This window comes from Gracilinanus agilis, chromosome 4 (genome assembly GCF_016433145.1).
Source record: "Gracilinanus agilis isolate LMUSP501 chromosome 4, AgileGrace, whole genome shotgun sequence".
In the NCBI taxonomy this organism is placed as follows: domain Eukaryota; kingdom Metazoa; phylum Chordata; class Mammalia; order Didelphimorphia; family Didelphidae; genus Gracilinanus; species Gracilinanus agilis.
This window is the reverse complement of record NC_058133.1, coordinates 31,959,734-31,986,227: the sequence shown is the minus strand read 5'-3', so window position 1 is coordinate 31,986,227 and position 26,494 is coordinate 31,959,734. Positions and strand designations below refer to the sequence as shown.

Below are 26,494 nucleotides of genomic sequence, written 5' to 3'. Positions count from 1 at the left end.
CCCCCGCCCTTGACACCCCCCCCCCCCCGGCATGAGGAGAGCAGTTCGAGTCCTGCTTCTGCCCTGGCCCGAGGGCTGCCTGTCGGTAAAACGGGCGCCCCAAGCTCTGTGGCTTCTCCCTTCCCGGGACACGAGCTCTGCGAGCTGGGAAGGCCCATCTCTGGGCGCCTCCCGCTTCCAGGGCCCTTCGGGTACGTTCGGAGAGGATGACGGGGGAGGGAGGAGAGCGAGAATGAGCTCACGACATGGGGGGCTCGAGGAGGCCGCTAGCATCAAACCCAGAATGATGGGATCGAGAGCGAGAAAGCCTCGTGAGCGCTGGCTTCATTTCTCTTACAGATGGAGAAACTGAGGAACGTGCCGCCCCTCCCCCGGCCCGGGCCACTCACCCCTTGCACCCAGGGGTGCTGCAGGACCTGGGCCGCACTGAGCCTCTTCTTGGCGTCTCGGACGAGGAGCCTGGAGATGAGGTCTTTGGCCTCGGCCGATATGTGGGCCCAGTCCTTGTCGGGAAACTCGTAGTTGCCCTCCTGGATGCTCTCAAAGAGCCGCTCCTGGGGAGGCAGGGAGGCCCGTCACCCCCTCTCACCCGTCCTGCCCCCCCCCCCGAAGCCTGAGGAGCGGTCGGAGCCCTGGGATCTGCCTCGGTTTCTCCAGGTGCCAGCATTCCCTGCAGCCCGCTCTGTGGGGCCCTGAGGAGGGTCTCTATGAAATACCTTCTGCACCCTCTGAAGTAACAAGTGCGACCATGATTAGAGGCATCCAAAGGGAGCCGGGAGGATCCGAGCTCACGTTCAGCCTCAAACCACTTACTGTGTGGCCCCGGGAAGGTCATTTGACCCCTCTCTGCCTCACTTTTTTTATCTGAAAAGCAGGGACAACAGACCTGACCTGGGGGGGGGGGGGGCAGCGGGAACAGACTCTAGGAATGCCGATGAAGGCAATTCTGTTTTCATTGGAGGGCGGGAGCTGCCTTGGATCCCTGGCGCCTGGCCCGGGGCCCAGCATACAGCAGGAGCTTAATCACTGTTGGCCGACAACACTTATTTTCTACTCCTTTTTGTATCGCTACCTCCATCTCTGCTGAGGCCTCCGGAGCATCCAGGGGATGGTGGGCCCAGACCCGCTCCCTGCCCAGCCTGGGTGCCGAGCCCTGGCCCCGCCAAACACAGCGAGGCTCACCAGCAGGGGGCAGCGGCCCCGGCCTGGGCCCCAAAGTCTTCCCCTTCTATGACATGCCAGGGGGCAGCTCAGAGGCTTATGCCAGCTCCTGCTCTCTAAGTTGTCCCAGCAGGGCCCCTGGGACCCCCCATCCTCATGTCTGGGCCCCTGGCAGGCCGCCCCCTTCTTCATGGCCGGGACGAGCAGGGTGTGCTTCCAGGGTCCTGGGGCCGAGCCGGGGGCTCACCTGGCAGACTTTGCAGACCTCTCCCCGGTCCCAGCCGCAGTCGTTGCCACAGTGACCCACGAAGGGAGGGTAGCCACTGAGCATGATGTAGAGAACCACCCCGAGGCTCCAGAGATCGCAGCGCTTGTCGTAAAAAGTGGCTTCTTCTGTGAACACCTCGACCACTTCGGGCGCCATGTACTCGGCTGAGCCGCACTAGAGAAGAGAAGGGAAGACACGCACAGGGAGGCTCGTCTGAAGTCTCTACGGCACAGAGCAAGGGGCCAGGCACACAGGATACAGTAAGAACCTGCCCGCCATTTTGAAAATGCACTGCATACATTGAATCCCACCAGCCCAAAGGTACCTGCTGGTCAGGGTTCACTCACAGCTCTGCGGGCCCCAACAGGAACAGAGAGTAAACAGAGAGGAGCCTCCCTCTGGCTCCCAGCTTCTTCCTGGAGCCCACCATGGAGAGCAAGCCCACCGCCTCTGGGGCCAAACAGAACCTGTCAAATCCCTCTTTACCCTCACAGCCAGCCCTATAAATCCTTGAAAAGAAGCTCTCATCCTCCACATCCCAACCCCAAGTCCCCTCTTCTCTGGGCTGAACATCCCCAATTCCTTCGGCCTTCCTGTGGCAAGATCTGCAGGCTCTTCCCCCTCGAGACACTCCCATTCATTAGAATCCTCTACATCACAGTACTGAGCAGAGCTGAGCCACCCCCCAAGCAAGGTCTAAGCAGCCCCCTTCCTACCAGGCCTGGCCACGATGACACGCTTAATGCAGCCTCAAATGGAATTGGGTTTCTGGGGCTATTATAGAATCCTGTCAATTCCTTTTAAGCTTGTGAGCCGCTGAAATCCCAAGGTCTTTTTCAGAGAAACGGCTGCTTTTCCACCTTATTTATAAATTGATATTTTTGAACCCAAATCTTTGACTACATTTAGCCCTCCTGAATTTCATCTTACTGGATCCTCCCCCACATTCTAGCTTGGCATGATCTCTTTGGTCCCTGATTATATTATCCAAAGTGTTAGCTATCCCTCCCTACAAACCTAATAAGTGTGACATCGATGTCTCTTAAGTCATTGTTAAAAATGTTAAACGGGGGTGGGGGGTGGGGAGGGCAGCTGGGTAGCTCAGTGGATTGAGAGCCAGGCCTAGAGACAGGCGGTCCTAGGTTCAAATCCGGCCTCAGACACTTCCCAGCTGTGTGACCCTGGGCAAGTCACTTGACACCCATTGCCCACCCTTACCAATCTTCCACCTATAAGTCAATACACAGAAGTTAAGGGTTTAAAATTAAAAAAAAAAAAAAAAAAAAAAAAGTTAAACGGCACCAAGGCAAGAATGGGAGTCCTTCAATTGGAGACTTCCTTCCAAGGAGGCAGTGGCCCATTAATGACCCTTTTTTTAGATGGGTACAAATGTCCCCTTACCGAGATATTCTAGAGTTTTCCAAGGAATGGAAGTCAAGTTCATGGCCTACAATGTGCAGATTCTGTTCTATCCTCTTTTCTGAATAGAATTACCAGTGCTCTTCATCAGACATCTTCTCTGATTTTTTTGTAAGTTTAAAGTATTTCATTGATGTTTTTCATTTGTACATCACCTAATTTCCCAATATATTACTTTTACCTTCCCCTCTCAGGGAGTCATACTCTAGAGCAAAGAATAAAAGTTATCAATAGTTGAATGAAACTAATGATCAAAGCTGATATCACATGTGGTATTTCACATGTATAGTCTTTCCCTGTGATCAAATTGGACTTAGACCAGGGGAAAGGTTGACTCAAAGTAGGAAAATAACACATATATTCATCTTATTAAAAAACAAAATCATTCCAAACCACATGGCTCAATAAGTTCAAACAATATTTCCTGGTCATTTCTAAGCAGTGCTGTCTACACTCCTCCTCATCCCATTCCTACTGGATCCTGGCCTTGGGATTCTGAACTCTGAGAGGGAGCCATTGCCTGGTTTTGTCTGGAATCAGCCTCATGTCACATTCTGGCGACTTGTCATAGGCAGCAGAAGCTTCCCTCCCCTGCCACTTCCTAGCTCCCCTTTCTGTACTATCTCTTTGAAGAGAGGGACTAGGTTGCTTGTTGCATTTGTATCCCCAGTGCTCAATAGAGGGCCTGTTTACAGAATACTTAACTGCTTTCTCATCATTCACCTGAAAAACCTCTGGAAAAGAACTAAAACTCCTATAAGATATATGATTCCAAGGACTGCTTAAAAATAGGACAAAAAGTAACTACCTAAAATTGAAAGCCAGCATTTTATACAAAAGGGAAACAGCAGAAGCTTTCCCGATAAATATGAGAGTAAAACAAAGATGCTCCCTTTCCCCCTCTATGATCTGACAATTTTATAAATACTACCAATGGCAAGTAGCCTAGAGAGAGAGAAAGTGAAGGCACAAAAATGGGCAAAGAAGGGACAAAATTATCCCTCTCTACTGATGATGGCATCTGAGTCAGAAAATCCTAGAAAATCAGCAAAGAAACAGAGATGATAGCTTTAGTAAAGTAGCAGGATACAACATAAAAACCACAAAAATCAACAGCATTTCTCCTTAGAAATAACAAAATCCAAGAGTAGATAATAGAAGGGGATGCCCCATCCAGACCAATGAAAAATGCATTCGGTATCTAGGAGTCAGTCTATAGTCAATACCCGCATTAACACAACTATGGGAAAGGAGAAGGAGTGATCAGAGGGGTATTCAGTGCTCATGCTGGGTCGCTATAATGAAGACAGAAGCTAGGCTTATTTCCAGATTTAGTGTACACCAAACTATCAAGGAGATACTTTATAGAGCTAGACAAAATCACAAAAGGCATTTGGATGAACAGAAGCTCTCGAATCTCAAGGGAAATCATGAAACAAATTAGGAACAAAAGGGAAAAGGGCACGTACAGACTTTGAGTTCTATTCAAAAGCAGTAGTTGCCCAAACTTTGTGGCTCAGTGAGTCTTCTTAGATGACAGACTCAGAACCACTGAACTCCATAACCCAAGAACATAATTAATACAGGAAGCTGCTGACAGGCAACTATCCCAATAAACAACCAATCTGCTGAGATGGGGTGGGGGAAGACACAAAGGGATTTGGGGTTTTGTTTTTGGTGATGAGTTACTGGCTGAAGAAGGAAGCGACGCTTTCTTACAACAACACACAAATGTGTGCTGTGCATCTTAAAATACATTAAAAAGAGGATATGAGGGAAAATCAGTTATGAAAGTTATAAATCTCTTAAGAGACTCTCAACAGGAAAAGTATCTCGAGTGTGTTCAAGAGAAAATCTTAGGATTTCTTAGGTTCCCAGAGACCCCATCTCTATCTGTAATGTGTCTAAAGGGAAGAAAATGGCCAAGAATTATCTCCTAGCTCCCCTCATCACTCCCCCCTCCTCCATCCACCCAGCTCCAGAAAGGTCCATGTCGTTCTCAAAGAGATGGGAGGCTCCGGGTGGTGGAGGATGGGGCTCATAAAACCACTGACTTCAAACCAGCTGTTCAAAGGTCATCTCTATCTCGATGGGTCCATAACAGAAAGATCATCTCCACACCAGATCTTGGCCCTCCACAAAAACCCTGCCCTCTCCCACACATCCTCCTAGGCTCCTAGAGTTGGAAGTTACAATCATCCCCCCAACTCCTCCTTCTCTCTCATTTCCCATCCGGAGACACTCGGCTGGTGGAAACCAGTCACCAGAGCGAACAGAGAACTGGGCCTGCAGTTGGCAAATCCCACCTTAGATACTGACTAGTCATGACCGTGGCAAATTCCATCACCTCTGCAGCCTCAGTTTCCTCATCTGTAAAATGGGGATAACTCCTAGAGTTGTTGTGAGGACAAGATATTTGTACAGCCCCTGACACATAGTAGGTGTTTGATAAATGCTTGTTCCCTTTATTCTCCTACTCCTTTGGTCTCTTTCCTGCCCCCTCCAATCACACAGTCTCCACTCTAGCCCTCCTTACCTCTTGCCTGGATTTCCTTGGCCCAAGGTTTACTCTCTTCCACTCCATCTTTCCCTCAGCTTTAGTGACTGCAGAGTTCTTCCAACACCCATGACCTGAGCTCCCCCCCATTTTCCCATCTCCTCTAGGATAAAACCACTTCCCAAACCTGGCCCTCACCTACTTTTCCAGCCTCAATAGACACTCCTTCCCAGACTCTGTGGTTCAGAAAAACTGGACTTCTTGAGATCTGACATAGGACCTTCATTTCTCTCCTCCTCACTTTCCCCTCAGAGAGTCCCTCCCACCCTCCATTCCTCTCCCCCTTTCTCCCTTCTGTTCAAGGAGCATCTTGTCTAGGAAGCCTTGACTGGTTTCTCCCTCAGCCTTCCCTTCCTAATTTCATTTGATTTATTCTGTACAGATGTAGGCAAAACATACTAAACAGCAGAGGCAGCACCTTGCTGACAAAGGTTCATCGAGTTAAAGCTACGGTTTTTCCAGCAGTAACGTATGGCTGCAGAGGGCAGCCAGGTGGCTCAGGGGATTGAGAGCCAGGATTAGGAACTGGAGGTCCCAGATTAAAATCTGACCTCGGACACTTCCTAGCTGTGTGACCTTGGGCAAGTCACTTAACCCCCATTGCCTAGTCCTTAACTGTTCCTTGGAACCAATACTAAGTATTGATTCTAAGACAGAACATAAGGATTTAAAAAAAAGGCATGGCTGTGAGAGCTGGACTATAAGGAAAGCTGAGTATGACAGAATCAACGCTTTCCAATTGTGGGGCTGGAGAAGACTTCTGAGAGTCCCTTGGACAGCAAGGAGACCAAATCAGTGCTAAAGAAATGAATTCAGACTATTCACTGCAAGGATAAATAACTGAAGCTGAACTACTTTGGGCACATAATGAAAAGCCAGGACTCATGGGAAAGGACCACAATTATGGGAAGGACTGAGGGCAAAAGTTGAAGAGGATGAGATGGAGAGAGGGTACTGGAGACAATGAACGTAAGCCTGGACAGTTTGGGAGACAATGGAAGACAGATGGGCCTGGCGTGTGAGGGTCCGTGGGGGTCACAGAGTCGGACATGACTGAACAACAACATGTGCAGGCAGGACAGCTCCAAAGTCTCGTATCATTTTAAGCTTTTAATAAACTGACCAAAAGAACTCTGGCCTGCAAGGCCTAGACCTAGAAGACATCGGGAGGTGGGAAAGTAAGAAAGGAGGAAGGCACGTCATCCCTCTGCTCTTACTTCCCTTTGTCTTGCCAGCATCCTGACTGGAGGGGGCAATAGTTGGACAGGGGGAGTGTGAAGGACCCAAGAGCCTGGACTCCAGCACCAGCACCAGCACCCAGGACACATACCGGTGTAGTTAGCTCTGGAGTAGTGATGGGGGTACAAGAATTGTTCAGCTTCACGCCGCTGCCCAGGTCAAAGTCACAGATCTTCACTGGGGACACCTGGAATGACGGAGAGCAGAGGGTTATAGGTGTCATGACCTTCTCCAAACTAGGCTACAGCAAACAGCGACTCAGCACCGCCCGTGCACTCTGCACGGTCCCTGCCCTCAGAGTTTGCCAAAGTCAACTAAAGCTTCTGCAGCCAGCTCAAAAGATGCCATTGAGACGACGTCCCCTCTCTGCTGACGGACAAGAGAATTAATGGTCACAGCCAACACGTCGTCAGGGCTTTCTAACCAAAAGCCCAATTATCTCCTCAGAGGAGTCTTGTTCACCACCATCAGGAACCCAATCCCATCGTTTCTTAGTGAGGAGGCTCTGGCACTATTTCCAGGAGTCACAGAACCAGAAAAGGTTAGTGATGGCAGGAAGTAATGGAAGAAAATTAGACCCAGAGATGGGCATGGTGGGATCTAACGCCCCCACAGACAACTGTTAACTCTGACTCTGGGCAAGGCCTCCACCTCGACAAATGGAGAGAACAGTCCTCACAATGCCTACTTTACAAGGGAAGGTGTGAGGAAAGTCCTGGAAAATCTTAAATGCCATCTAAGCGTGAAGTATCCTGACTGTTATTGCTCCACCGGAGACAAGACGAGGCTCCAAGAAGAGCATCTTATCGCTGCTCAAAGGGCAGCTGGGAGGAGCACAGGATCCTGGGAAAAGCCCTTGGAGCCCAGGAAGCCAATGCCCTCATTTTACAGAGGAGCTCACTGAGGCCAAGGTCTCCCAGGGAATGCAGCAAAGAGCAGAGAAAAGGCAGAACTACTTGACTCTCCCCCTGCATCTCTTCTCTGCCAAGGAGAACAATCTTCTGAGTGGAAAGGTCAGAACGAAAAGGGCAAATGGGGAATATGAAACCCAAGATAAGTAAAGATAACGAGAGCACCTCACTGTCCTTGAAGTATTCGAATTACAAGACTCAGATAACTGCTTTAGAGGACTGAAAGAGCTGGTGGATGAGAGGGCTGGGCCGCTGCTAGGGATCCCTGGAAGAGCCAGGAACACTGGTCAGCTGCTGCAGGACAGAGAAGGGTAAATGGCCCCAATTTTCAAAGAAGGGAAGAGATCAGAGTCTAAGGATAGGCCAATGAATTTGACTTCCATCTCAGCAAAATACTAAAGGAATGGTTACTGAACATTTAAAAATTAAAGTAGGAGCCATTAATGGCTCCATCAACTCTGGGGGAGGTGTCCTAGCACATTGTCCTAGGGATTGATATTTGGCCCGGTACTATATAGCTTTGTTATGAATGGCATGCATAAGGACATAAAGGGATTTTTTCAAATATTCATTGTCACAAAGCTAGGAGGGAAAATCAGCAGGAATAATCTCAGCAGGATAAAAAAATTAAAAGAAGTCGATCTGGGCAGCTGGGTAGCTCAGTGGATAGAGAGCCAGGCCTGGAGACGGGAGGTCCTAGGTTCAAATCCGGCCTCAGACACTTCCCAGCTGTGTGACCCTGGGCAAGTCACTTGACCGCCATTGCCCACTCTTACCACTCTCCCACCAAGGAACCAATACACAGAAGTTAAGGGTTTAAAAAAAATTAAAAAAGAAAAAAGAAGTAGATCAAAAACTTTTCCCAACTATGCAGAGGATATATACTTTATTTTTTTCTTTAAAATTCTTATCTTCTATCTCAGAATCGATACAAATATCAGTTCTGAGACAGAAGAATAGTGAGGACTAGTCAACTGGGGTCAAATGACTTGCCCAGGGTCACACAACTAGCAAGTATCTAAGGTCAATTTTGAACCCAGAACCTCCCAATAATAAAATTGAATTAGATGAAACAACAGGGGATATTAAGTCTTACACGTGGGTTCAAGGAATAGACTTCATAAATATAAGCTAGGGAAGGCATAGCTAGATATCAGTTTATCTCAAATAATCTGGAGATTTTAGGGAATACAAGTTCAGTATGAATCAGTGGTGTGAGGTGGCAGCCTAAAACATCTGTGTGATCTTGGGCCTGATCACACAAAGAGACAAGCTGGGAGTGGGAGTCCTGGTCTGCCCTGGTCGGACCCAAGGCTCTGGTTATCACAGTTACGAAGGCTAGTGAGGAGGTAGAACTTCTCTAGGAAGGCAACCAAGAATGTGAGAGTCCTGGATGCCAGGCCATGAGGGTCAGCTGAAGGAACCAGGGATGTACGGCCCAGAGAAGGACAGATGTAAAGGTTGGTGACTCTGCTCTTCAGGTATCCAAGGGAGGATGCCAGGTGGGAGAAAGCATACAATTGTTCTGTCTAGCCCCAAAGGGAAAAATTAGGAGGAATCTTGGCCAATGACAAGGGCACAGACCTCAGGACCTAATAAAGGAAATCATCCTTCCTCTTAGGCTGGCAGCAGCACAGGGCCCTAGGAGTGCTGCCCCTGAGGTCAGAGGCTGAGCTGGAACCAGGACTGTTACTTCCCCTCCCTCTGGGCCTCGCTTTCCTCCCCTGTCAAATGAGGGGCTTGGCCCAGGCAGTTTCCAACTTCATTTCTAGCTCTAAATCTGTTTTTCCAAGCTAATATTGCGGCCTTGGCCTGGATGTTTATTCTCCAAGTTGATGATTCAAAATCAGAGTGTGCTTCCCCCCTCCCAGGGGGTTTCCAGAAGAAGCTGAAGAGCCATTGGATGACAAGATTCATCCTACTGACAAAGGCTGGACCAGATCCAATCTAGTTCCTGAATTACAGGTGCGAACTGAAAGCAGTCATCTTTGAAATTGGGACTTAGAAAAAATATGCACTAATTTGTCATTCTTTACTGCTATAGATGCAAGAAACCCTAATTAGATAGCCCTTAGGGTTTGCAAAGCACTTTTATTTCCAACCCTGGGGAGGTGGTAACTCAGTAATATCACGCCCATGTTATAGATGAAGAAACTGAGGTTAAGCACCTTGCCAACAGTCACCTCGCTAGCCAGAGACCGGACTGGAAGCTGGGTTTTCTGGCTGAAGGTATGGGGCCTTTCACTGTTCTACAGCAGGTCCTGAGGCCTGTATTCTCTACCATAAACACACAAGGACACGCTTCACGTCCACCTCAGGCTTTCTTTCTGGAAGGATTCTGGGAAAGGTTTCGAAGCTGGGCACCCTAGAAAGCATTTGTTTTGTGCAGATCAGACACATTTTAAAAACTCAACAAGCTACTGAGCTCGCCTCAATGCTGCTGAGAAGGAGCAAAGAAGGAGCTGGAAGGATGCACACATTCAGGAACACAGAAAGATTAACTCTTTGGGGCCCACCCACACGGCCCGTGAGCGAGCTCCTCAGAGGCTGGCCCCCTATGAAGAGTCAGGGCCAACGGCAGGCCCCCCTCAGCCCTGGTGTGGGTGGCCCCAAAGTACCTCTGAGGGGGATTCACACAGGATGTTCTCTGGCTTCAGATCTCGGTGAGCAATGCCTGAAAGGAGGAGAGGGAAAGAAATGGTTAAAATACATGCACTTATTAGACACTCCACACGCAATTAATTTTTTTTCAAATGCTGCTGCTCACAGATTAATTCCCAATTATGGTACATTAAAAAATTAACGAGCTGCAGGAGACAGAAGTGAGCAGGGCCACAGGGAGGGCCCCGCTGACTCGGGAGCCTGCAGAAGCCGGGCCGAGGCAGCCAACGACTTTGAACCCTCCGCCTCTTAGCGCTGCCATGAGGGAGAGCGAAGTGAGGGCAGTAAAGAAGCCGGCAGCCCCGTGTTCCAGCAGCAATGCGGTGATAATTAGGTCCTCATTTAGCTGCCTCTCTGGGGATCGGCACGGCTTTCCCTCATTTCCTCCGTGTGGCCACAACAAAGCTTCTCCCACACACGAGGCCCTGGATTGCCGGTGGACCAAGTGTTAACAAGTCTCCCGACGCCTGCCTGATTGCCCTCCCCAACCCGGCTGCTCAGGACCAGAGGAGGGGGTTAGGGAGTCCCTGGAGCCTTTCTTCCTCAGGGGTGCTCCAGAGGCCCCTGCCACAACATCCTATTCTTCCTGTTCAGGGAGACTCCAGATCGGGGCAGAAGGAGCAGGTGGGCTTTCTATCTACCCACAGCAAGAACCAAATAAAAATCCTACAGTGGGATTGAAAGGGGTCTCAGCAGTTATCGGTCCAATCCTCTGGCCAACCCACAGATCACCAAAGCAAAGACGGCGGGCCTGAGACCCCGGGATGCCTCGCTTGGGAATACCCGATTTGCTGACAGAAGCTCCTCTGCGCTCAGCTCTGGGCCCCACAGTGTCTCGGACACCGTCTCTCCCAAGTGACCCTCTGCACACCTGCTACGGCTGTCACCGGCCAGGGGCCCCGCCAGCTTTGCAGAGCTGAGTCCCTTCGTCCAAGCCATCTAATTGAATGAAAACCCACAGCAACCGAGTTCCAATTTGCCCAAATGGAGCCGGGCCACCTCGGGCGGCTCTAAAAAGAAAGCACTTTCCCATTATGGCTAATGTTTCCAAAGGTGGCTGGGGCTGCCCCTCACTGCCAGCTTCCGGGGCCAGGCGACAGGCCAGGGAGCCCGGCCCGGACACCAGCCGGGCTCCCGCCGATTTCCCAGAGGTTCCGCTGCTCTGTGGCCGGCGTTTTCAAAGTACAGACCCTGTTTCGAGGCTGCCCATTCAGGCCCCATCTGTCTTTGTGGAGCCGAGTTATTTATCAAGCTCGGCAATCGTTTTTCAGCCAGTTCAAGGATTGTGTGCTGGAGCAGGCCGGCGGGGGGGAGACGAGAATTCCTAAGACGCCCGGCAGCTCCCCCAGCACACACCTGGAAGCCGGCCAAGGCCCGGCTCCCTCCACAAGGGACCTCGAGGAGACGTGACCCACTTTTGCAATGATGGCGGCAGCATGGGGAGATGTTGTAAATCTTTGTCAGGCAGGTGTTACCTGCACGGATCCCAGCCTTCAGATGCGGAGACTCGGCCATTCATCACAACTGCCAGGCACTAGACAACTGCACTCCCCGGGATGCTTCTCCCAGGCGGGAACGCTGCCCCCAACCACCACCGTCCAAGGGAAGATCCCAAGCAAACACCAAGAGGGAGAGGACAGAGCAGGACTGTGTGTGCGTGTAAACATGTGCAGACACACACGTGTGGGACAAATCACACAGTAGAGCTCTATGGGTGAACCATCAGTCCTAAGAACAAACTCTGCCTAAAGTTCACGGCACAGAAAATCAAGCACACGCAAGTCTTTGCTTGGAGATCAGAATCTGTATCTCTCTGGGGGTATTTACATATTATTTTCTACTATGGGCATTTTTTATATTTATTATTATAACTATTATTTTCCCCTATAATTCCAAGGAGGCAGGAGGTACAGTAGATAAGAGCGCTTGCTAGGTCTGGCGTCAGGCAGACCCAAGTTCAAATCTCACCTCAGATACTTCCTGGGCATGTGACCCTGGGCAAGTCACTTAACCTCCTATTGCCTAGCCCTTACTGCTCTTCTGCCTTTGAAGAGATACTTCGTACCAATTCTAAGACAGAAGGTAAGAGTTAAAAACAAATCAACTAATTTCTGTTTGCCTCAGTTTCAACTGTAAAACAGGGATTTTAGGAGCCCCTACCTCCCAGGGTTATTATGAACACCTAATGAGATAATACTTGTAAAGCTCTTGGGATGGTGCCTGGCACAAAATGGGCACTTAACAAATGCCAATTTCTTTCCTCTACTTGATACAAGTACCATGAGGGCAGGACCATGAATGACTGTTACAACCACATCTGTCCTTAGAGGCTGGCAAAAGAAGCTACTGACATCGAGAGCTCAATGTTTGTGGGATGGATGGTTTTAGATAGATGCCATTTATCACTTTAAGAAAGGTTCCTTTCACTTGGATGTTTTCTAGTATTTTATAAGGAATGAGTATTGTATTTTGTTAAAGGCTTTTTCTGCATCTATTGAGATGATCATATGGTTTTGTTTGGCTTTATTAATGATATGGTCACTTATGCTAATGGTTTTTCACCCTATATTCCTGGTATAAAACCTGTTTGGTGTATGATCCTTGTGATATAATGCTGTAATCTCCTTATTAGTATTTTTTTTTAATTTTTATATCAATGTTTATTAGAAGACTGGTCTATAGTTTTCTTTCTCTGTTTTAGCTCTTCCTGGTTTGGGTATCAATATCATATTTGTGACATAAAAAGAACCTAGAAGAATTTCTTCTTCCTTTATTTTCCCAAAGAGTTTATGTAGTATCAAAGTTAATTGTTCTTTGAATGTTTGGTAGAATTCACTTGTGAATCCATCTGGCCCTGGGGCCTTTTTCTTAAGGAATTCTTTGATGGTCTAAAAATGTCTTTTTCTGTGATAGGGTTATTGAAGTATTCTATTTCTTCTTCTGTTAATCTGGGCAGTTTATATTTTTGTAAATAATCATCTATCTCACTTAGATTGTCAGATTAATGTTTGTGGAACTGAACAGCCTCTTAATTCTCACTGCTAATTTATTTAGGCAAAACTTTTGGCCTCGACTGAGCCCAGTATCATCAAGGAAAATGTCTGTAAAAAGATGATGCTTATAACACATCTCCCTCAGAAGAAGAGTGTGTGGGCAAAAGCTTTGGTCAATCCTAAAGCTTACAAAGGTAATGGAAGCCGTTTTAAAAATAAAAATCCAATGAATGAAAACTATCTACCCACATATGTAAATGAAAAGTCTACTGATCCAATTACAGGCTATGTCTATAAGTAGAATGCAAGAAATAATTAGATTCTAAACACATATATACACACAGACTAACCGGCTGATTTCTTAACGGCATAAATCTTCACAATAAGCAAGTGCTCAATGGAAGTAGCCCTCAGCTTTAGATGCGTGAGTCTCTAGACAGATGCCCATGTGTTTGTGCATACACACCCCATTTACAAGGGGTCCCAGCACCCCACTTGCCTGGGTGGGGTTCCTGCAATGAGCATCTATCTTTTGGAGGTAGAGTTTGGGTGAGGATCTGCAACAAGAATCTGAGAAAGTCAGGGCTCAGAGCCCCAGCTATGCCAGTCTCCTAGGTAGGTCACTTTTTATGAATGACTAAATGATAGCTAGCAAGGTGGCACAGTGGATAAGAGCGTCAAGCCTTCAGTCAGGAAGACTCACCTTCCTAGGTTCAAGTAGGGCCTCAGATACTTCTTTTTTTTAAAAAAATATTTATTATTTGTTTTTAACATGGTTACATGATTCATGCTCCTACTTTCCCCTTCACCTCCCCCCCCCCCCCCGCACTTACCCCACCCATGCCGATGCCCATTTCCACTGGTTTTATAATCTCAGATACTTCTTAGCTATGTGACTCTGGGAAAGTCACTTAATCCTATTTGCCTCAGTTTCCTCATTTGTAAAATGAGTTGGAGAAGGAAATAGCAAACCATTCTAGGATCTTAGCTAAGAAAACCCCAAACAGGGTCACAAAGAGTCGGACCCAAATGAAACGACAATGACAAACCCCACTACTGAACGTGATTAGGGGGCTGCCCAAGAGACCTTACTGATGGAAAGCTTTGGGAAGGGATATAGACTACTTGCTGGGTCATGAAGTAAGAGGGAGCCTCCTTGTTACCACTGACATAATTGCCCCCAAAGTAATAGTCTCTCAGACAGAGGCATGGTTTAAACAGAATTCCAGCTGAAAAAGAAAGACAACTTTGGGCTCCCTTCCAAGTTTCAGAACACCCTTCAAATCCAACCACATTCATTCGCCAAGCAGCCAAGCCAGGCTAGGCCTTTGCAGAGCCCTGGGGACGGTGAGGCCTGAGGGAAGTGCCCCCTGTGAGGCCTGACTCACCTTTTGTGTGCAAGAAGTCCAGGGCACAGGAGACATCCCGGACCACGCGGCTAGCTTCCCGTTCATTGAAATGCTTTCGTTTTTGGATGTGGGTTAAAATAGAGCCTTTGGCAAGAAAGAGAAGAGGGTAGGGGAATGGAGAAAAAGGAATTTGTTAGATACCAATTAGGCAAACAATCCATGATCAGACATGGCAATCTGCTGCATGGGCAATCTGTAGGGCATTGAGTCAATGCGTCAGAGTTGGTGATAGTGGGGACACCAAACAAACTATCCCCAAGATTTTTGGTTCAATTTGGCTCCAGGACGCCAAGGTGGGAACCCCTTTAATAACAAGAACTGGTATTTATAAACTGCTTTACAGTTTGCTGAGCACTTTACAAATGTTACCTCATTTTATCCTCACAATAATTGAGAAGTAAGAGCTCTTATTCCCTCCACTTTACATATGGGGAAACAGAGGCAGACAGAAATTAAGTGACATGCACTTAAGGGTCATACAGCTAGTGACTGACACGGGTTTTCTGGATTCCAAGCCCTGTGACCTAGCTACTGAGCTACCTTGCTGCCCCTGGGTCCAGGGCTGGGGCTCCCTGTGCTGTGGGAGCCCTCCTGCAGGGGGCTGACCTTCAGAAGCACTTGAATACCTGATTAGAGATGCACACACACATGGTCCAGAATAGCTTTCTCTGAGAATTTTCTTACCTTGCAGGGACAGCTAAAGGGATTTGAGAGGGAAGACAAAATGTTTACAGACACCCCACACACCTGTCAATGGGTTCTATTCTGTGAGTCATGTCTAACTAGTGGAGGGCAGCCTGCCCTGGGCACCCCTGGACATCCCCACGAGGCCAGGCCATTGTCCCTCTGGACAGCGGTCATCGTTAGCAAGCTGAGGGGACGAGACCTGCCTCTCCAGAACTCGACTGACGGCTCCTCTCCTTCCTCTGAATGACCAACACCGTCCAGGCTGCCCTCCTCTGCCTCACTTGTCACCCCTAACACGCAGACACACACACACACACACACACCCCAGACACAAACATGGATACACAGACAGACACGCAGACAGACACCCCCCTGCTGATACAATTCCTGGAGAGGGGAGGGGGGCGGCCACATCTCCGCTTGGGTAGACAAAGCCAGGTTAAACACACACCATCAGGTCAGAGTGGGGCTGCAGGGCCTGTGGGGCTGCTCGGGCTTTATCCCATGTTTGCCCTGCTGGTCACCTGAAAAGAGAAGCCCCGGGCGGCCCAGACCCTTCCAGAACGGCGGGAGGCCACAGAATCCCAATTTCAGTTCTCTCATCTGTCAGGGGCGAGATGAGTCAATCGGGCCGATGGGCTTCCCCTTTTCGGCCTCAGTTTCTTGCTCTGCAAAGGGAGGGCCCTTGGGATTCTCGGCTCCGTGAACCCTGCCCGTCAGCGCTCCTCGAAGCTGTCTGTGGCTGTTAGCTGACTCGGGGACGATGCTGAGGAGGTCAGGAGCGGATGCCCGTTCCCCAGCCATGCCAGGGAGCTTCACCCAAAGAAGAGCTTTTCCTCTGGGCAGGCTGCACCCTCCTCACCTCGGCCGGTTCTCACTCCGGTGCACCCAAAGGGTTTGGAATAAGGGCAGAACAGAGCTGGGGGGGCAGCGGGCTTCCCAAGAGCTCCTCCCCTTGGCAGCGGTCCCATGGACAGATGGTGGGCCAAAGGGCCAGCTTCCTCCTTGCAGCTGGCACGCTGCTAGTCCCGCTCAACCTTGGCTCCAAGCCTTAAGCAATGAGACTCTTCCCTCCTCCAGTGAATGTTTCTGGCATAACCAATGCACTCAAAAACTCCCAGCCATAATTAATTTTGTTAAGTGGTGAATCTGTCAAAGCAGGGGATTGGTAAATTGATGACTAAATTTATCTATACGCGATTCCTATTAGAATGAAAAGGCGTTTCTAGAATGCCAACATGGGCGGCCTTCTAAGCTGCACAAATGTTAATTATCCTCCTTCCCGCCCCCTCCCGGCCTCCCTTCTCCCAAATCAAGGGCAGTTCTAAAGTCCTTCATCCTTTTCATTCCTCGGAATCAGTCTCAGGGCCTCTGGGAGTCGTGACAGAGCATCAGCGCCTGAGGCGACGGCGGGCAGTGGGCACAGTACCTCCTTGCAGCTTCTCGAAGACCAGGTAAAACCTCTCGTCGTCTTCAAAAAATTCGATCAGCTCCAAAATGTTCCTAAAAAGGAAGAGAAAAAAAAAGACACAATGGGGGAAAACGGCATCAACCCTGCCTTATGGCCGCCAGATGCCCCACTGTGGGTCAAAACTCAAGCTGAAGGCGGGAGGCTCGCCAAACTGGCGTTTGAGGAGGAGCCGGTGGGGCGAGCTGGCTCCGGGTCACCTTATCTTTCCATAATGTTGTGTCCCCAGTGCTTTTCCTCCAAGCCCGTGCTGTCAAACCCCAGCCCTAAAATCCGCCAGGTAGGGTTATAAAAAAGTCCCGGTCACATTAGACCGGAGAAAACCCACAGCAGCCGACGGTAAGCAATTGCGGTTAATAACGTGGAATAGGAGGCGTGTGTCCTGGAGGCAAGTATAAAATAATTACTTGCCCTCCTCCTCTCCCATAAATCACGGGGCAGTATTTACATGGCCTGGAGAAAATGGAAACATCTGTCAAATAGACTGGGGGCCGAACGTGGGCGCCGCCAGCCCCCAACTGCTAAGTGCTGCTTAATGAAAGAGCCGGGTGCTTTGCAGCCGTGGGTACTTGTAGCGCTCCCCGGTGAACACTCTCCGTCTGCCCAGCATTACATGCTCTGCCAACAAGGTCGTCTTGTAGCTCAGCGGGGAGACCGACCACCGGCCTGGATTCCGGGGTGGGGAGGGATGAGGAGGGGGGAGCCTTCCTTTTTTTCCTTTTCTGTTTTTTCCTGGAGTGAAACAAACTGAGTCGAGCTTCTAACGCTGAAGGAAGAAGAGACTGGGCTGAAAACCAAACGGGGCCTCTGTCTCCTACAGATACTTTGGCCCCTCCAGGGGAGGCCAAAGATGGGTGCTGAGGACTCTAAGTGCAGTCAGGCGGTCTGTCCACCAGCACTTCCATGTGCCAGGCCCGGGGCCAAGGCCTGCGAGTACAAAGCGCAAAAGTCAGTCTTTGCCCTGGAGAAGCTTCTGCTTTGATGGAGAGACGACACAAAGACGACTGTGTGCACAAAGGATACGGCCAGATAAACTGGAGATAAACAGCAGAGGGAAGGTGCCAGAAGTTAAAGGGATGAAGAAAGGCAGAACGTGAGCTGTCACTTGAGACTGGACAGATAGCAAGCCAGACATGGAGGAGAGCCAGGGAAAAGGCCCAGGTGGGGAGACGGAGGGGTCCTTGGAGCCCAGAGGGTGGGCAGGGGAAAGAAGACTGGAGAGGCAGGAGGGGCCAGGGTCTGAAGGGCTTTGAAGGCCAAATGGACAACTGTCTATTTGGTCTTGGAGGTGAGAGAACCAGGAGAGTTTACTGAATGGGGGTGACAGGAGGTGACAGTACCTGGGGTGAAATCATCAGCATCCCCCCAGCTGCCTCGTCCTCCCTCCCTCCTTCCCTCCCTGACACCCATCCTTCAGCAGGGCCAGTTCTGAAGAGGCAATAAAAGCGTCCTCCATTTAGAGTCCAGTAACTGGGGGGCCTCATCTAGTACCTTCGATTCAATAAAGCATTTATTAAGTGCCTACTCCATGCCATCACCATGCTACGAGACCAGGGATGTAGGAATATGAGGCCAGCCTTGGGCCTTGCCTGCGTGTGGGCAGACTTTAGAAGGGGAGATCACACACACCCTACAAGACGGAAGCTGCCACAATCAAGGCTTTTCAAGGTCTGAGAGGGAAAAGCCACAGAATCTATTACTGCACCTACTGAAGTCCTTGACCACAGAACGAATCGGGGACACCACTGTAAAACAACCTTGGCGCTCTCATAAATCATGCCATTTCTCGAGGGTCCTCAGACTCACAAAACACGTCTCCCCCAAAATAACTCAGTGGGGCGGGTAGGCGGGCAGGAGGGCAAGCAGTGCCCAGGGCATTATTCCCCCCAGACCAATGAGCAGCCTGGGGGCTCCAGAAAGGAAGTGATCAGCCCAGGGTCGCAAAGCAGCCAACCACATAAAGCCTCTTCTCTGGAGAGGGTTGCTAAGCCAGGAGGTGTGGACCCTCAGGGGCATCTGCCAACAAGCAATCAAAAATCTGCCTCAGTTTCTGATGTGCCAAAAGCCCAGGATTGGAATCCAGGCTTTGCCTCCTGGAACCTTGAGAACAATGGGCAGCTCAATGCCCCAGGGCGAGTGGGTGCATGTGTGACTTCCCAGGAGCTTGGTGAAGATCCAACATGAAATGCTTTGTCCTCGGCCCAGACAGCCCATTCCCCTGTGGGCAGAGGGGGAGACCCCCAAGAAGCAGCCAGTCTCCTCTCATACTCACTTGTTGCCCTGACACTGGTACAACGTCTCTACCTCTCGAAATACCCTGCTGCGACTGTGCCCAGCTTGTTTCTCAATGATCTGTGGGGAGAATGGCACTGATCAGAGCAGAAGCCCACATTGCCTTGGGCTAAGCGGGCAGACCAAGGCAAAGGAGGATGCAGCCCCAACCTCAAGGGGTGTGCAGAGGCTGGATCAATGGTTCCCAAACTTTTTTGGCCTACTGCCCCCTTTCCAGAAAAAATATTACTTAGCACCCCTGGAGATTAATTTTTAAAAAATTTTAATAGCAATTAATAGGAAAGATAAATGCACCTGTGGCCATCACCGCTCCCTGGATCACTACAGCACCCACCAGGGGGCGGTGGTGCCCACTTTGGGAATCACTGGGCTAGATTAAGGCACGGACAAGAGGAGTTCTGCAAACCTTAAAGGATTGTCCCCAAGTCAGCTGCATTGCTGGCTGAGGATAGCCTCTCCTCCAAAATTCTGCCCAGTTTGTGCCTTTATTAAGCACTTGGCCCAGGCTGGGGGATGAGGGTAGAGTCAAAAGCAAAACTATCCCTGCCCTGATGGCACTGCACCTCCGACTGGGGCAAGGCTTCAGAACTGGGGGCGGCAAACCCATCTCAGAATCCATTTAGAGGAATGTATTTTGACGTCATTGGAACGTCATTCCTTCATAACCCTAGGTATTTTATTTCATGATTTGCAAGCAGGATTCTAAGAGCTCCTCCCGAAGCTTCTTCACACTGTCTGCCCAGGGTCCAGGACACCAGGAAGACAGAACCCCTGGTCTGGGGGCTCTTCCAAGATAAGTGAGACCAAGGTAACTGTCAGAGAAGGAAGTTGCTCTCACAGCTGAAGGGACCAGAGCAGTGGCACCTGGGCAAAGCCTTTAAGGAAGCCAAGAGACTGAAAGACAGAGGGCAATCCTAAGAGCTCAGGGTTTATACAGTGCTTTGAGGTTTGCAAAGGCCTTTATATATTATAGGTGTGAGGAACAGTCAAGGCAAAGGCCTAGAGATGGGAGATGTTGAGTTCTGAGAATGGTGAATAGACCAACCTTGCTGGAACAGCCCAAGCATGACTAGGTGAGTGGAGAGGAGGGTTGGGGTAGGCCCAGTGGCAAAGACTTTAAACACCACTTAGAACCTCTGTTTTATCTGCGAAGAGAGAGGGGACCCGAAGGTTTTCTCTAAAGGGGAGGAGGTCATGATCAGATCTAGGCCAGCTGTGTATGGGGACCTCAGACTGGGGAGAGAGGAAACCAGAAGGAAGCAGGGAGGTTGATTAGAAAGCCAGCATGACGGGCCAGGGAAAGGCGAGGTTCCCAATAGCACCTGCCCCCCTCCCTCTCATATTTCACTGAAAAAACTGAGGCCAGGGGCAGCTAGGTGGCTCCGTTTCTGATGGGGGGTGGTTCAACCTTCTTAAGCAGCCCGGTAGCCCAACTCCCTGGGGCTGTATCAAATAGGGCTGGAATCTGAGGGGATGGACTTGGTCCACTTAGACCACTGAAGCTCAGACCCCCAGGCTCCAGCCATCTACCAGCTTCAGCAATTCCAACAGTGGGGATTACAAGCATTACATTCATTTTTCAAAGGATATAACTGTGTTTCTTTAAGGCCAGTCCACTAATGGCTAGAAGCCTGTTTACACACCAAAGCGGGGCCCGTTTGGGGATGCCTACCTTTACTGCGTACTCTTTGCCATTCTGGAGACTCACAGCACCTTGAACTTTGGCATAGGCACCTTCCCCAAGCAGCTCGGAGGTCAGTCTGTACAAATCTGGCAGGGACACCAAGCAAAGGAAAAAAGCAATCAGTGGGTGCTTTCCAAGTGTGGAATGGAGGGAACATCCTCTTGGCTGAGCTTCTCCCACCAGGCAACAGCAACAAGGGGGTTCTCTTCAAGATGAAGTTGAAATCCTGCTTTTGTTCCAGACTCCTGGGAGGCCCCTGGCCTCTCTCTGGCCTCCGTTTCCTCATCTGTAAGATGAGGGGGCTGGGCTAGATGACCTCTAAGCTAGGTGACCTACAGCTTGAGGACCATTAGCAGCTGTTTATCAAGAGCCTTGCTTTACGCTTTAATGAGAAGTTAATCGTGACAATACCTCTGGGCAGAGCATGTAGTCATCATTCTCACCTCATAAAGTACCTGAGATACCAACAGGGCTGGTGATTTGTCAAACACCACAGTCTAGTGGTGATGGAGGGATGAGAAGGGCATGCTGGTAGCTCTCGGGTGCCAGCGGCTTCACCCACCAACTCGGGCTGGTGCTCCTAAGGAGGCTGGCCTATAGTATCAGGCCCAGGAACCCTACAATTAGAGGATCAGTTCGGACTGCCTTCCATAGGAAATGCAAACCATCCGTGTGCCCAGCAGGCTCCATGACTTCCTCTATCCTCATCCTCTGTCTCTCAGATCTGTACCTCCTGAGGCATCCTGACATTAAGCCTTAGTCTAAGCAGAATCTTTCTTGCCAAGCAATTAGATTTTTATCACTCTGACTCATGTTGTGTCTTGCATAAAATATTGTGTTTGCACAAAATGTCCTTTAATAACAGGAAGCCCTTGATCTCGTTTATCGAAGAAACAAGGCCTGTGGGTAGGGAAACTCTTTTAGAAGCCTTGGGGTATTTGCACCCAGCATGTAACTGAGCCCTGCATGCTCCCAGTGGCCCCACTCCTGCTCAAAGTCTACTCAGCGGCCTTGAAATGGGGTTTTCAGTGATGTCATGCATGTCTCCTAATGAACTCGGTGGTTTGGAAATTAGTCTTTTACCACAGCCACTATAGTTAGGGGGAATCAGAGGTTATCCTTGCTTAAGAGAAAGCTCATCCCCAAAACCACAGCTTGGAAAAATCAACTCTCCCTCCATCTACAAAGTGGGGAAGCAGGCCCAGAAATGGTAAGGGATTATATTCATTAGTGGAATCAAACAAGAGGGAGAATACTGTGCAATTAACCCTAAAATCACTGTTTACTGAGAATCTCCAAACCTCCCAGCAGGAAGGGACTTCTATGCTGGAACCAAAATGCATGAGGACCACCACAAGGGTCTTCTCTTCAGCAAGAAAGCCTCTGGGGACCAAGGGCAGGACCTCACCTCACCTTACATCTCTCGAGGCAGAAGAGTGCAAGCAGACAGACTTTTTATATCAGGCCCAAACTGATCTCTTTGGGGATATTCCGAGTACTATAGGATGGCTCCTCTCAGATTTTGGTACCAATTCTGCTGGCTTGCAATCCTGGATGGTCACTTTTCCTCTCTGCCCTTCCTCAGTTTCCTCGTCTCTAAAACTGAGCTGATCAACCACCCCAGCCCTTTCTCATCAAGATAGTGTGATGCTCTTCTAATTAGAGGGGACAAAAGTTATAGAACTTCTGAGTTGGAAGGGACCTTGGTGACCATTTGATCCAACTGAGCCCTGGACAAAATGTCCTCTACACCATCAGTCTCTTTTTAGAGACCTCCAGGGTTGGAGAGCTCACCACGACCTCCCCTATCTACTCCAAGACATTTCTCATTGTTAAATCTGCCTCATCGAGATGTCCCTCTATTGATTCTGGCTTAGCCCTTGTAGGCCAAGTAGAGCAAGCCACTGAATCACAGGTTTAGAACCTTAGCAGTCATCTAGTTTGTCACATCTCATAAGGGGGAAACTGAGGTTCCAAGACTTGTCTAAAGTCCCACAGGTGGCAAATGGAAGAGTTGGGATATGAACCCAGCACCACCGAGTTCAGCCTTCTTCCCACTGAACCATGTTGTTCCTCTGATCTAAGTTCTTGATCCCTCTTCTGGGCACAGCCCTTCAGGTCAGTGATCCTGTTCCATCTAATATTTTCCCTTCTCCAGGCTCAACATGCCCAGTGTCCTTATGAAATCCTTACATGGAGGCATCCTGACATGTTCCCTACCCTGGCTGCCCTCCAGCATTCTCAACATCTTTCCTGAAATGTAGCTGCCCCAGATGTGGTCCACTCAGGGTAAAGGACAGCAGGATCGGCCTTCTGCCCCATTCTGGGAGCTCAAAGCCTTTCTTGGCCACCATTAAAGCATGCTACTTACTGACTCATAGAGCTCACAGCCTGCTAAAGCCCCTCAATCATTTTTTCATATCAACGGCTGTCTCTTCTTCTGCATCTTATACTGAAGAAGTTATTTTGTGAACCACATCAAACATTACAATTACCCAAATTAAAATTCATCCTATTCAGTTCCTCTCAGTGTTCTTTTTGGAGCCTGACTTGGCTGTCCAGTGTAGAGACTCTCCTCAGCTTTGGCCATCCAAACCTGACAAGCCAGATGGCTACATCTTTCTCAATTATAAAAATGTTAAAGAGCCCAGACCAAGCCTGATCCCAGGGGAACACCCCTGGAGACTTTAAAAGAAGCACAGGACTTGAGAGTTGGAAGGGCCCCAGATCAGAAAGGAAGCCCTCTTCTACCAGAGCTCATTCAGTGGTTGGTCATAAAGCCTCTGCCTAAAGTTTCCCGAGGAGGAAGAACTCATCTACCACCCTAGAGGCAACAGGAAGCTAGGAGTGGGCAGGGCTCTTTGGGCCTGGCCATCCAGTCTATGATAAAGAAACCCACTTCCTTTCTTCTAAGGAGAAGAGAAAGGGATGTGCATGTTCAGGCTGAAATGGCTGGAAGTGGGTACTGGGTGGGTCAGTGTGGGTTTACGATAGCATTTCTAGGGTGTTTGAAGTTTGTCCAAAGCACTTTATAAATTATCTGCTTGAGCCTCACAACAGCCAAGTGAGGTTTTTATCTCCATGTTACAAATGAGGAAACTGAGGGCTCAGAGTCAGTAAGTAACTGGCCCAGGGTCATACAATTAGTGTCTTAGGAAGGATTCAAACAAGGTTCTTCCTACATCAAGTGCAGTGGGCTATTTTCTAAGCCATACTGCTCCTCAAGGAGGGTTCTATGGCAAGGGTACAGGGGGAAAGTTTATGTTGCAAAAAAAACCTGACACCAATAAATAAATTTCCCTGATGTTTAGCTCAAACCTCACAATCTCTTTCTTAAGATTAGCATAGGTTTTTTTTTTTTTTTTTAATTTTAAACCCTTAACTTCTGTGTATTGGCTCCTAGTTAGAAGGTATGGGTAGGCAACGGGGGTCAAGTGACTTGCCCAGGGTCACACAGCCGGAAAGTGTCTGAGGCCAGATTTGAACCTAGGACCTCCCGTCTCTAGGCCTGGCTCTCCAGTTGTCCCCTGGCATACGTTTTGCTAAAATGCAGGTGCACTCCCCTGAGCTACCAGTTAGCAACCCAATCAAAGGAGAACCTGGCTGAGGCCAGGCGGCACCACTTTCCTTTTAGATGGCCATCAGCCAGCCTCTAATACTGGGTTCTAACATTTTTCCAGGAACTGAAATTGAGCTTGATGGGCCAGTGTGGGCAGACTCAAACTAGATGGCCTTACATCATCCGGCTCAGAAGAAAGGGATGAAAGAGCATTGGCCAAGCACCCACTTACTCTCAAGCCAGATACTGTGATGTGGACGGGGACACGACTCCCAAAGGGGAGTCCCCCCTCCCCTCAGGGAGCTCCGATTCTGCTGGAGGAGACAAGAGCCAGATAGGAATGGTGGCTGGGGGGGCGGTGACTTGACATGCCCTTCCTGGAAGTGATGGAAGCAATCTATTGTTTGGATTCCTGTGGCCAGAGCAAGACATGGAAAGTGTGGGGGCAGGAGGATGTGACATGCATGGGTCAGGCGGATGGCAATAAGGGAGGCCTGGGAGGATGGGAAGGTGAAATAGCATCTTCTGGCTCAGACTGGTTGACAGAATGAGCCCAGCTGGGCTATGCAGCAGAGTTAGGACAGGCCTGCCATGAGCTGGGTGGCCAAAGGCAAGTCATGCTTCCAGCTAAAGCGAGTCTTGCCCATCCATCAGCAGCCAACGTCATCTCTTCATGTCATCCTTCCTCCCTGCCAATACTATCATTCCAGACATCTGAAAACTGGCTCATTGCAGGGGAGCAAGACATGGTGTCCTGGGAAACCTGAGGTCAGAAAAAGGATGATGACGCTGAAGAGTTGTACATGCCGACATGCTCAGATGGGGAAATTGAAAGTGAGAGAAATGATGTACTGAGCCTAGTCGTTTAGCTAGAGAGCTGAGCCTTGAACCCAGGGTCCCGCTGACATGTTTGGTCTGACCTTTCCCTGAAGCCTGTTACCGTAGGTAACCAGTCTTTTGGCCTCAGCTTCCCCTTCTCATCTTGGATGGTCTGTAGGATCCCTTCCCACCCTGTCTTCAAGTATGGAAGGGGTATCCCCTGGAGGAGGGCTCAGAGGAAGAACACTTGTCAGACACATTGTGGGGGAAATTCTTATTGGAAAGTTTTTTGGGGGGGGGGGGGGGGGGGACGGGGACAGGACTAGTTCTAGGATTTATGGCCAATGAGTCAGTCCTTCCCCATGGTTAATTCCCTACTGGGGGTGCACGAGTCAACACATCCAGGCTTGAAGAGAAAAGTATCCCACTGACCTTCAAACCTCTCAGGCAAGGAATCAGTCGTTCGGGCCTTCCGCTTTTTCTTTTTCTTCGTGCCACTTTCGGGGATAGGAAGGGGCTGGCTGCTGCCCATCTCTGAGGAGGGAGAGGGGAGTGAACGAAAGCCACATCACTATCCTACCACAAAAGGAAGAAAAGCTGGGGTGGGAGGTGGGGGGACATTGCCTGCTAAATCTCCACAAGGAGGACTATCGATTTGCTTTGCCCCAGAGGCAAAACGAAGGCAAAGCCATTAAAGAAGATCGTTAACTGGGAAAAGATCCTGGGACAGACAAGCAAACGGGATTAAAAAAAAAAGCTTGTGAGTACACAGACAGAGCTCCACCCTGGGCCAGATCACAGGCCCCTCCAAAAGACACTTCAGAGAACAAAAAGCACACTGCGTCCTCCCCGCCCAGCATCAGAAGCACCAGAAAGGGGGGCTGCTCTATTTGGGATCCAGAAGGAAGACCCCAGAAGGCATCTCGAATGTTGAGGTGACAGAATGAGCAGTCTTCTATAAAGAGCCCCAAGTCCCAATTCTGCCTCTGCTACCTGCATCGTTCTGGCAAGTCTCTACCTCAGTTTCTCTGTTCGGAAGATGATCTTACCCAACCTCCATCCCTCTCTCCCAAGGCTGCTGTGGGGACAGAGTTTGGTAAATCTTCAATAGTGAGAAAACCATGAAGTATCAGAGAGAGAGAGAGAGAAAGGATTCTTTAGGTTTCTTCCAGCCCCCAAATCCTAAGATCTTATACGAAGAAAACGCCCAAGTAATCTGGCTCCGGGATGGCCGAGGCATGAAGGAATTATTTAGAAATAAATCTTTCCTGTTGAGGAAAGGGGAGGGGAAAACAGGACACCCCCTTTTTGGATGGTCAACTGACTGCTCAAGCCTCCCTTACTTGAAGGGATGCAACCTTTTGGCC

The 26,494-nt window shown here is 49.4% G+C and overlaps 1 protein-coding gene across 2 annotated transcripts in view; it reads right to left on the bottom strand.

Moving 5' to 3' along the window:
• The window catches only part of MKNK1 (MAPK interacting serine/threonine kinase 1), a 50,017-nt gene that overhangs the window by 1,395 nt on the left and 22,128 nt on the right, over positions 1-26,494 (bottom strand). Inside the window, exons 3-11 of one of the 2 annotated variants that reach the window (XM_044676203.1) lie at positions 25,560-25,661; positions 20,738-20,835; positions 19,046-19,125; positions 16,735-16,808; positions 14,598-14,702; positions 10,174-10,229; positions 6,736-6,831; positions 1,409-1,603; positions 390-554 (exon numbers count right to left, since the gene is read on the bottom strand). In XM_044676203.1, the coding sequence (XP_044532138.1) occupies positions 390-554; positions 1,409-1,603; positions 6,736-6,831; positions 10,174-10,229; positions 14,598-14,702; positions 16,735-16,808; positions 19,046-19,125; positions 20,738-20,835; positions 25,560-25,659 (969 nt within the window). In that variant the 5' untranslated portion in view covers positions 25,660-25,661. Of the gene's footprint in view, positions 1-389; positions 555-1,408; positions 1,604-6,735; positions 6,832-10,173; positions 10,230-14,597; positions 14,703-16,734; positions 16,809-19,045; positions 19,126-20,737; positions 20,836-25,559; positions 25,697-26,494 lie in introns of those variants that run through there. The other variant, XM_044676202.1, reaches the window with a different exon arrangement.